Here is a 12,500-nt window from a genome sequence, read left to right as displayed (position 1 = left end):
TATTATTATTATTATTATTATTATTATTATTATCATTATTATTATTATTATTAATTATTATTATTATTATTATTATTATTATTATTATTATTATTATTATTATTATTATTATTATTATTATTATTATTATTATTATTATTATTATTATTATTATTATTATTAAAATCTATTAAACTTGCCTAAAGCGCTTACAAATAGGTCCCAAGGAAAATCATTTATTGAGGCACACGACGAAATCTGATACCCCCGCCTGTGTTCGCTATTGCATGTGTAGTTTTCGACGATCGAACTCGGTACCTTTCGGGTACGAAGCAAAGACCGTACCGCTGAGCCACGTTGAGAAAAACACAAAGTTTGTATTTATTTCCTATCATTTCTAATTCGAAATTAAGTTTTGGTGTCCTTTTCATCGGGAAAGTCGGGGGGGGGGGGGGGGGGGGAGTGGCTCTAGATAGACTTGAAGAGACTTTTTTTTACGATTTGGGGTTATTGGATAGCCCATACGGTAGAGTCACGATCTCCCCGGCCAGGCGGAGTTGTCGTACCAGTAAGGTCAATGATTTGAGCCCCCATCGCAGCCGCGAAGTTTTTATTCTCTATTGTCTTCTGACACTTTCCAACTTACTTCATTTCTTGTTATTATCAACACAAGTGCCTGCTCCACTCACTTTCCTAAATTTTCATCCCGATATAATTCTGTTTTGACACTATGGAGCAGCATGGCTCAGCTGTATGGTCTTTGTTTCGTACCCGAAATGTATCGAGTTCAAATACCCAGTTTACTGCGCTGCACTGCGCCTGACGCCTGGGTTATTCCAGTCTTCCCTTGGAATAGACCCCAGAGACAAATTTCCCCATAGGAAATTTTATTTATTTATTTATTTATTTTATAACTATAAAACCCTTCGGTCCGATTGGACTCGAACTCCGCGTGTAAAGAGCTAACGCTTGACCGGTGTCCTGTCTCTGGGATTTATGGATGTCCATCATCGTGTTATCACAGGATTATACCTCGACCAATGCATACATTATGGCTGCTCGTGAAATCTTCCGATTTTGTGTTAGTTCTATCCTTTTTTTCTTTTTTTTTCTTCTTTTTCCCCCCTTCTCTTTCTACTCTCTTTCGTTTCGTGCCGTTTACTTTTGTGCACTCTCTTTTCTCTTTTTTTGGTCGCAGTTGGGCAGCAACCAGCGGTGGGCAGACGCAGACAGAACAGAACATTGCCCGCTGGGATTTTATAATAATTATAATAATGTTTTCGCGACCCCCCTTTTCTTTTTTTGAGCTTTCATGTTAGTTTTGGTTTGAAGGGGCAGGCAATTAATAATATCTTTCTGTATCTGCTGGTTGGGATTTATTTTTCGCTGTATTTCGTTGTCGACTTCCGAACTGCTTTTGACACCACAACTTTTATTAATTTTTCGTTCAGGAAACACGTCACAGTTAGCGGATTGAGTGCCACATAGACGAAAATTAGGTTGTATGAAATATAATATATAATATAATCAACCGAGAAAATAATAGAAATATATTCTAGAATTTTATCAATTAATTTGCTCCAATTTTTCCTCCACTGTTTCAAATTCTAAAAAATTTGATTTTTTTTCCTTTTAGAATCTAACCTCACCATCGTGAATTTAGGGTTTCGCTTTTTTAATGTCAACGACTGGATTACAAAAACATTTTCAGTTGGGGAATAAAGAATTCTCCTTTTTATTTTCTTTGAATTTTCATTTTTCGAAGAAGACATAAGCGAAAAATTGATTTTTCGAACGCGACATTTTTTGTGCTGGATATTTCTAAAGTTTGATACAAAGTCGTTTTTATTATCAACCATCAAAGGAAATATCTTCAATTTCTATCGACGAATTTTTCAGCTTTGCTGCCAAGAAAGAAATTATAAAAAGGACATAATGTAAGTACCAGAAGTTTCAAGATTCCATCAACATTTTGTGGAAATAAAAGTTAGAAAAAAATAAATCATTTTTTTAAAAATTCCAAACAATTTGGGACAATTTTTTGTCTTCAAACTGATTCTACAACTTGTGAATTTCCTCACTGGATCCCCGTGTAAAGCAAGACCTACAAAATCTTGGAAAATGTCCTCAACTTCAATCCGTTGCACAACGTTTTTGGGTAAGTCGTGTAGATTTAAGTCAATTGTTATTAATATCGTCGTGTGTCTCGTCAGTCCTACTCCCCAAAATACGGGTATTTAAACATTTGGACCAGAAAACTCGTCCTTCAAAAATTGATCGATTAAAATGACTCTCCTTTGAAAACTAAAACAATTCTCAAATCTGAAAATTCACGCACCAGGCTGGACAGATATTGTTTGTTTGGTTGTTTTTTGTTTGTTTGTTTTTTTCTGTTTTTGTTTTTTTTCATTATTGTTTTTTGTTGGGTTTCTTTTCTTTTTTTATTTGGGGGGGGGGGTGGATTTTTTTGTTTTGTTTTGTTTTGTTGTTTTTTTTCCAATATGAGGGTCATCTTATTCGATCGATATTTGAAGGGCGAGTTTTTCTGACCCACATTTTAAATACTACGTGTTGTTTTGTTTTTGTTTTTGCCAGAGTATTGCAGTCTTGTACTGTGTTGATCAACGCATTCACATATGTAACCCACCGCCTCCAAATGGTATCATGTCAGTCAGTATTCGGTCTTTTTCAGAGCCGTACAGCCCATGGAGCCGGAGTTTATCCCGGTTTTCTATAGCGTGAAACGGGCAATAGCAATTGCTTGCTACAAATAGAAATAAGTAAATAAATAAAAATAAATAAAATTCCCTTTATTCATCCCATAGGGGAAATTTGTCTCTTTGGTCTATTCTAGTGCCGCGCTGAAGACCGGTCTGGACCGCGGTCCGACGGTCTTTTAGCTGTGAACCGAAGACCGGTCCCAGAGGGGAAGATCGGCGGCGGTCCTCACTTCTTATCACCTTTCAACTAGTGCGGGGCGGTCCTTGCAAGGACCACGGTCCTACGGTCTCGCGCCATAGCCTACTACTTCCCCAGCGATTCGTTGCTTCGGTTGCCTATCTTCCACCAATCACCACCCATCCCACTTAATTAATCGCACCCACCCCCCTTTGCCATACACTAAACGACACAGACGACCATACAGGCAGACGACCACCAACCTCCACTCCGCAAACCGCCCTTTCGTGTGTGAGATGGGGGGAACAGGAGGCGCACGCCTTGGACGATTCCATTATACGGGGTAAATTTCAAAATTTACTACACCATAATGATCGCAATGACAATGATCTATGGTGAAGGCATGACCCCGCTTCTCTAATGGGCTATTGTTTGAAATGTATGTGACTACAAAAGATGTGTTGTTGTGTGTGTGTGTGTGTGTGTGTGTGTCGAACCTAGCAAGTAGCAAATCCGATTTTTTGTTTTCTTTTGTCCATCTCTTGTCACCACTCCTTTCTATCGCAGTGTTGTCATTTAAAATAATACAATAATATTAAAATTTCGTTTGGTGTTTTTACTAATCAAATAATATGAGTTTCATTAGTTTCTTCCTTCCAAAAAACCCAGTTATAACGTCTGAATTTTAAAAAAGTCCAATAGAATATTTGGGGACCCCGATAGCTCAGTTGATAGAGCACTCTCTTTATACGCAAAGGGCCAGAGATCGATCCCGGGTGCAGTCGATTTTTTTCTGAATCCCTGTCTACTCAGCAATGAATGGGTAGCTGAGTTTGTTAGATCTGGCGAAAAGTCACCATCGACCCCTCTTATCACCTCATCCACCCCTCTTATTATAACTTCACGTCTCTCTCTTACTCTTCAATGCTCACTGCCCTCTAATGTGTGTGTGTGGGGGGGGGGGGGAGGGGGGAGGGGGGGGTAGGAGTTGCGTGTGTGTATCAACGCCACGAACAACTCGATCAACGCCTTGGGCGATGCCATTATCTCCGTTAATGGGGATAAATTTCAAATTTTATTAAATTATCGAAGTAACAATGAAGTACGGTGAGCAAATAAAGAAGGCATCACCCCTCTTCTCTAATTAGGTTACAATTTGAAATGAGTGTGACTACTCCGTGTGTTTTACTCCTGTAGGCCACGGTTTTCATCGTGTAGCGGTCTTTAACGGTTCAAGAATGAACGATCCACGCTCTCAAAGGTCAAACCGGTTAGAATTTCCAACAGTCTCTCAGGAATGTTCAATGTCGAAAAGGACCGGTCCTAGGACCGGTCCTTGCGGTCTTCATTTCCCAAGGACCGTAGGACCGTGGTCCTTAAGCTTGCCAAGGACCGCCCCGCACTAGTCTATTCCAAGGGAAGACTGGAATAACCCAAGCGTCAGCCGCAGTGCAACGTCGCAAATTGAGCTAGGGCGAGGTGACTTGCTCAAGGCCTCACAGCGCAACGGCGGGTGATCGAACTCTGTATTTTTCGGGTAGGACGCTAGTCTATCACAAAATACTTTCCGCCAGATCTAACAGACCCAGCTACCCATGTACTGCTGGGCAGACAAGAGGGGGGGGGCAGGGGGGGGGTTGAAAAAATCTAACTCAGGATCGTTCTTGGTCGCTTTAAGTGTGAAGCGAATGCTCTACCAACTGAGCTATATGTGTGTCTGTATGTGTGTGTGTGTGTGTGTTTCTTTCTGTAATTCTGTAGATAATATGCAAGTAAGTACATTATACAGTCTGTGTAGGTGTCCCCAGTCGCATTAATTCATGTTGAAAAATTACTACCAACAAAACAAAAAAAAAAAAAAAAAAAAAAAAAAAATCTGAAAACAAAATAACAATAATTCAAGCATTTCAGAAAACAAACAGCACAGCAAACCTTACCTGGAATTAGAAATGATATTAATTAATTATGCAAATATAAACACACGACCTGCTTGTTGCTGACTTAAAATATTCCCGTTGCATGTGGCAAGTGGCAGGAACATCGAGATTTGTGGGTCTTTGGTTTGGTTTATTCTAGTCTGTGGTGTGGTTTATTTTTATTTTTGAATTATTATTATTTTATTTATTTTCGGAGTGCAAAGGAAAGGAATAGAAGGAGAGAGAGAGACAGAGAGAGAGAGAGAGAGAGAGAGAGAGAGAGATAGAGAGAGAGAGAATGAGAGAGTGGGGGAAGGAGAGAGGAAATGATTTAATTTTTAATATTAAAACAAATGTCAGTCTATTTTCGTAAGAGACAGGAAGAGAGAAAGATATATATATATATATATATATATATATATATATATATATATATATATATATATATATATCGTGATAGAGAGAGAGAGAGAGAGAGAGAGAGAGAGAGAGAGAGAGAGAGAGAGAAATGTGTAGAAGGAGATAGAGATAGAGAGAGGAAAGAGAGAGAGAGAGAGAGAGAGAGAGAGAGAGAGAGAGAGAGAGAGAATGAGATCTATATAAAGGGAGAGTGTGAGAGTGAGAGAGACTTAGATAAAGAGAGAAAAATAGAAAAGAGAGTGAGAGAATGATATATATATATATATATATATATATATATATATATATATATATATATATACATATATACATATATATTAAATTTTATGATATACAAGAGAAATTTGAATAAGAAAAATGTTGGTTGTATCGAAACGAATGTGACGATTTTCCTATAGTTGGTATGGAGACGGTCAATGGTTGTAAATACTTCGTTGTTCTATATTTATTTTATAAATTGAAAGTTTCGACTCGTGACACCACTTAGAGGGGGCAGCCACACTTTTTTTTGTTTAAAGGACATCTGTGGTTTTCCCTTATACTCTTCATTTGGATAAGTAGACCTGCAAATATGTGACCCTTCGCCTCAAAACGGTATTAAGTCGGTAGGTTAAGATGTTAAAAATTCAATTTATAGCCAGAAATATCAGACTTGTTGAGTTTGTATATTTTATTGATGAGAATGGATACCATTTTTTAGGGTGCTTATGCCAAAAAATTATATTTTTCACCCGTTTAACATTTAACGCGGCTTTTAAGCATCTGGTTCGTTCCGACATAATACTGTTTTGAGACGCTGGGTCACATATGTACACATCTGTCTTATTTATATCAAGAAGCGTCTGTGTCCCTGGCTAATGGTATACAACAAGACTGACAAGACAGATCGTTCTTTTCGGGAATATCTTTGTAACCAACGAATGCCGTGATATTTTCTGGGGTCACTCACATTTTATGGGCATTTCGTTTCGTTTATTCACCTTCACACTTTTATATAATTCATTATCATCTTCGTGTCTAACCGTGGCCTTCGTAAAGTTATAGCCTGATACTGACCAAAACAATGACGTCAAAATGCCAGTCTTTGGCCAAAAAAGAAAACAAATCGTGAGTTGTATTCAATAGTTCAACCAATGAAATAACTTGTTTCCACGAGCTCTACTAACGACAACTCTCTAGACGGTGCAAAAACCAAATAATGACGTCAAAATGCCAGTCCTTTTGGATTTCAGTATCAGGTTATAACATAACGATGGCTACGGTTTAACCCTCTCCTTTCCAACTAATTGAACGAGGGTGACGTCACTCAAGTCTTTGTTATTGTTATTTTGCCATCCACGTTTATGAGTGATTCTAACTAAACTGTATTATCCAGACTATAAAAGTTCAAGGTTACACATAGTTTTGTGTGTTGGTCCGTTATACTTCCGGATTGCAATGTTGTGAACTTCTTAGCCAAGTGCATACTATATATAGGAAAATCGTCACATTCGTTTCGATACAACCAACATTTTTCTTATTCAAATTTCTTTTGTACATCATAAAATTTAAAGAAAATAAACAGTGTGTTGTAGAGCATGTTTTGCTAAAGAAATTATTTATCGCAAGAACTTTACTGCTATTGTGTTTGAGTGATCAAAAATATATTGAGAGAATTAAGCAACAAGTAAAAAAGAATCAGCACTTATAGATAGAACGAAGATGACGTCACTCAGTACTTTGTTATTGTTTTTTGTTTTGTTTTTTGCCATCCATGTTTGTGATCAATTCTTACTAAATTGTATAAACCAGACTATAAATATTCATGGTTACCCAAAATTATTTGTGTTGGTCCGTTATACTTCCGGATGGCAATGTTGTGCGTTTCTTAGCACACGAACCTTGGACTCTCCACTCCCAAGGCGAGTGTCATACCACTAGACCACATAGCGACGACATAAGCTATCAAAAGACAAGACACTTTGATGATGACAGAAACCGGGGAGTGCACACAGAACCGTACGTTATTATAGAAAGTGCGAAGACGTGCTGTCAAATAGAAAACGTAATCCAAAATACATCATGCATGCTTTTTATTGCACTGAAATTGCGTATCTATTTTTTCAATAGGGAATGAGATTAGCAGAAGAGTAGCGTTCCTAGATTGGACGTCATACATAGTCTGTGACGTCACCGGCGGAAAAGTTAATAGAGAGAACCTTATGTTGGTTGTGCGCATGCGTCTCTCGTCCTTTTCCACCGGTGACGTCACAGACTATGGGTGACGTCCAATCAAGGGACGCTACTCTTCCGCTGATCGCATTCCCTCTATAGATAGATAGATAAAATAGAACACTAATCCGTGGTGATCAGTCATTGAATAGCCTCACCTTGAAACGCCAGAAAAGGAAATAGAATTTGTATATTGTCATCCAGTCAGAAGGAAATACTCTTCAACAGTCGTGACGTCACTTCCCTCGTAATGACGCATGGTTATCGGAACAATGGCGGACGCCCTTATGAAATATTTCTCCAACGAGCATAAAATTGTATCCAGATGATAATAAAAACCATTATAAATCTGATCATGTTTTGACTTTTACACATTCTGATCACAAGACATATGAAAAGTTCAAGCCAGAATGAAGAATAAAAAGTACCGCTTTTCTTTGTTTCGAACCTCTACGATGGCTGCCGTTGCTGGGCGATGTGACATCAGACTATTGAATCCAATTGCGTATCTTTCTATCTCTCTCTCTCTCTCTCTCTCTCTCTCTCTCTCTCTCTCTCTCTCTCTCTCTGTGGCATATCACTTGGACGTAGCCTCCCACACAGTCCTTCGGAAGAAGTCTCTGTCTTGTGCCATCTGCCACATTCCGTCACGCCGTTGTTGAGGCATTCCTGTATATCCTGTTGCCATCTTCTTTGTGGTCTTCCTCTGCCTCTTTTGCCCTCCGCCATGCCCCCCAGTACATCTCTCTCTAGTGTGTCGTGTCTTTTCAGGTGCCCAAAGTAATTGAGTTTCAGCTTTTTTATCTTACTCATTAGCAGGGACTTTTTTAGTCCTAGTGTTTTCATGATGTTTGCATTGCTTTCTTTGTTTGTCCACGGGATGCGTAAGATTTTTCTATAGCATTTCATTTCGAAGGCGGTTATTCTCTTTTCTGATTCTTTGGTTATAGACCATCTATCTAGATAGATAAAAAAGAACACTCAATGCGTGGTGATCATGTCAATCATTGAATAGCCTCGCCATGAAACAGTTCCGTTTTTTTTAAAGTACACAGTATGTGCTGTTTGATTAACATTGCGTCTACTGTGTTTTTAAAAACAACGACAGAACACCAGAAAACCAAATAGAATTTGTATATTGTCATCTCTAGTCAGAAGGAAATTACAGTTCGTCTCAACCCCCAATAGGGAGTGGCGTGGGGGGGGGGTGGAAGGGGGCGAGGGGTCAAAAACAAGTTTCTTCAAAAACAAATAATAAACAAAAATGAATATAACTATTTTTTTTAAAAGAACAAAATACCAAACACGGACGTTTCGGGCTCAAATCAATTCTTCAGCCAACAACAAAAAACCCCAAAACAATCATAAATACATTACTTTAAAAAACAGATCGACAACTAAATATTTCTATAGATAGTTCGAAGATGACGTCACTCAGGTCTTTGTTATTGTTTTTTGCCATCCGCGTTTATGAGTAATGCTCACTAAACTGTATTAACCTGACTATAAACGTTCATGGATACACACAGTTTTGTGTGTTGGTCCGTTATACTTCCGGATGGCAATGTTATGAGCTTCTTAGCCAAGCGCATACTATCTATATATCTCTGTTTTCCTCAAGAACAAAATAACCAACCTTCTTTCGTCATTTCAAACAACCACGTCAGAAATAGGTAACCCATCCCCTAGAGCTTTAAAAACTAGAGCTTTTATATAGCGCAATATCTTCTAAATGTGCTCAAAGCACTTTACAAAGGGTCCCTGGCAACACGTAACATGCAGAACGAGACATGAGGCCTGTTAGGCGATATAACATTTTTTTTTTGACAGAGACAACGCTATTATTTTGTTTTGCTTTATTTTATTATTACTTTTGTTTGTTTGTATTTGTTTTGTTTTGTATTGTTTTTTTTTATGGTTATTGTTTTCTTGGGAGGTTTTTAAAAAATAATTTCCAGTCTAAGCCATCTTGCTTTGAAATCCTGGAGACAACCTGAGATATGACAGACCATCCACTCTGGTCATCGTATATTTCTATATTGGTCAAGCACTGACCACCTACTCTATCTACACCATTTGTTTTCAATAACAACCAAATCGTGATAGGCACAAAGCACAAATTGATCTCACTCTATATATATACCAAGACATGTATTTTGAACACAGTGATAAAGACAAGCGTTTTTATTGTTACGGCGTTCGTCATCTGCCAACACACACACACACATACACACACACAAACACACACACACACAAACTACACACACAAACTATACACACACACACACACAGCTACCTATAACATAAGATAATTTATGATAAGGTAAATTTTACTAATCCAATAAATAAGGAAATGATAATATTGTATTTTGTACACGAGAGTCGATGTTAACACGTGGTCGTCGTGAAGATTAGCACTGACCCATATCATGATGATATTAATAATGGTATTCTACAAACACTTCCGCGTTGCAAGTTTTGGCATTGGATTCAATAGTCTGATGTCACGTTTTATATATTGTTGTAATGTATTCTATTCTTTTCCACCAATGGGAATGATCTATACTTGCATATTATCTACAGACATAAAGAAAAAAAATCCACAACATCGCAATCGCTTACACACTCTCACACACTCATTTATGTATAGATAGTATGCGCTTGGCTAAGAAGCTCATAACATTGCCATCCGGAAGTAAAACGACCGACACACAAAACTCCTTGTAACCATAAACGTTTATAGTCTGGTTAATACAGTTTAGTGAGAACTACTTATAAACGCGGATGGCAAAAAACAATAACAAAGACCAGAGTGACGTCATCTTCGAACTATCTATAGATAGAATGCGCTTGGTCAAGGAGTTCACAACATTGCCATCCGGAAGTATAACGGACCAACACACAAACTCTGTGTAACCATGAACTTTTATAGTCTGGTTAATACAGTTTGATGAGAACAACTCACAAATGCGGACGGCAAAAACAATAACAAAGGCCTGAGTGACGTCATCTGCATACTATCTATAGGGAATGAGATTAGCGGAAGAGTAGCGTCCCTTGATTGGACGTCACCTTACAGAGAGAACGTCAAAATGGTTTTGCGCATGCGTCTCTCTCGTCCTCGCTTTCGGTGAAGTGTCTCATGCCGCTTGCATCGGAAGCGAGGACGAGAGACGCATGCGCAAAACCCAATGGCGTTCTCTCTAATAACTTCTCCGCCGGTGACGTCCAATCAAGGGACGCTAGTCTTCCGCTAATCTCATTCCCTATAGATAGAATGAAGTTGACGTCACTCAAGTCATTGTTATTGATTTTTGCCATCCGCGTTTATGAGTAATTCTCACAAAACTGTATTAACCAGACTATAAATGTTCAAGGTTACACACAATTTTGTGTTTTGGTCCATTATATTTCCGGATGGCAATGTTGTGAGCTTCTTAGCCAAGCGCATACTATCTATAGATTGTATGCGCTTGGCTAAGAAGCTCATAACATTGCCATCCGGAAGTATAACGGACCAACACACAAAACTCTGTGTATCCATGAACGTTTATAGTCGGGTTAATACAGTTCCGTGAGCATTACTCATAAACGCGGATGGCAAAAAACAATAACAAAGACCTGAGTGACGTTATCTTCGAACTATCTATTGTCTGATGTCACGTTATATATTAATGTAATTAATTATATTCTTTGTCCACCGATGGGCATGATCTATATCACATTTCCATGTGCTCGAGGTCATTGGTCACATTGGAATATGTACCCAAAGTGACCTACATAGTGAAAAGTGTTCACCGGTTTTGAAATATCTAACATCATGATTGGTCATTTTATTCAGCTAGACACATGGGTATGCTTACAACTTTCATAAACAAAGACGCGTGTTTACATTTACTAAGAAATATCCTATAGGATTCAATAGTCTGATGTTACGTCCGCCCAGCAACGAGCAGCTTGGTTCTAAACAAAGAAAATCGCTACTTTCTATTCTTCATGCTGGCTAGAAATTTTTCACATAATGTCATGTGATCAGACTGTATAAAAGCCAAAACATGATCAGATTTATAATGTTTTTCTCCTCTCGATAAATTTTTATGCTCGTCGGAGAAGTATTTCATTCATAAGGGCGTCCGCCATTGTTCCGATAGGTTAGAGCCAGTTACTAAGTTACCATTCGTCATTATGAGGGAAGTGATGTCTCGGATGTTGAAGCCTATTGATGCTATTCGTTTAGGTAAAATATGCTCAACATTCCTCTCGGACAGTCGTCATAATATAAACAATGACAGTGATTGGTAAACAAAGGTTTTACTATCGATGGTATGTGTCTTAGTAAAATACCCACTGTACTACCGCTTGATTAATAAACCAACACAGAAATCTATGTGTAAACTTAAACGTTGAGAATATGATGGAGAAAATCGTGTGATAACTAGTCACCAATTTGGCGGGATGAAAACAATAGCAATGATCAGAGAGAGATCGAATTCGTTCACGTTATTGTTTATAAACAAAAAAATGATGTTTATCCGAGCACGTTTGAAGGTGTGTCACAAATTCCATGTTTCGATTGGTCAAAAATCTACTGGTTAATATTCTGGGGCAGAATTGGAAATATTATTACTAAAACGCATACCATCAATAAAGCTTACTTACTAACGATTAGAAAACGGCTGTATCCGATCCCATGTCCAGTGATCTCAAAGGTCAACAACGGTCACGGATTCGGTAACTCTTGACATTAGTAAATCTATGATCAATGACGTATTACTGAATATAATAATATATATGATTGATGACGTAGGTATAGGAAAGAAGGAATGGCTGTATGAACAAGGCTGCCGTTATGGAACAGAATAGTCTTTTGAGCTGCTGGTCCCGTGTAAGCTGCTGACGACAGCGGTGTACATTTGGTGTCTTTCGTCCTTTACAGAGATGTGAACAACTAGATATCTGTCTCTTAGCGATGTATCTAATGATTGGATGAAATTATTATTGGTGTGGAAAATGAATTTATAGGCACAACAATTAAACTTAATTAAATTAGGCTTAAATTCTATTCCTTATTATTTA

At 38.1% G+C, this 12,500-nt stretch overlaps 1 protein-coding gene across 2 annotated transcripts in view; it reads left to right on the top strand.

Moving 5' to 3' along the window:
- Positions 1–1,066: 1,066 nt before the first annotated feature.
- LOC144960148 (uncharacterized) overlaps positions 1,067–12,500 on the top strand; it is a 70,429-nt gene continuing 58,995 nt past the window's right edge. Inside the window, exons 1-2 of one of the 2 annotated variants that reach the window (XM_078893138.1) lie at positions 1,067–1,478; positions 1,879–2,137. In XM_078893138.1, the coding sequence (XP_078749264.1) occupies positions 2,101–2,137 (37 nt within the window). In that variant the 5' untranslated portion in view covers positions 1,067–1,478; positions 1,879–2,100. Of the gene's footprint in view, positions 1,479–1,615; positions 2,138–12,500 lie in introns of both variants that reach the window. The other variant, XM_078893137.1, reaches the window with a different exon arrangement.

This window comes from Berghia stephanieae, chromosome 14 (genome assembly GCF_034508935.2).
Source record: "Berghia stephanieae isolate SIO BIC M18660-M18661 chromosome 14, UCSD_Bste_1.3, whole genome shotgun sequence".
Lineage (NCBI taxonomy): Eukaryota > Metazoa > Mollusca > Gastropoda > Nudibranchia > Aeolidiidae > Berghia > Berghia stephanieae.
This window is presented reverse-complemented; position numbering and strand designations above follow the sequence as displayed.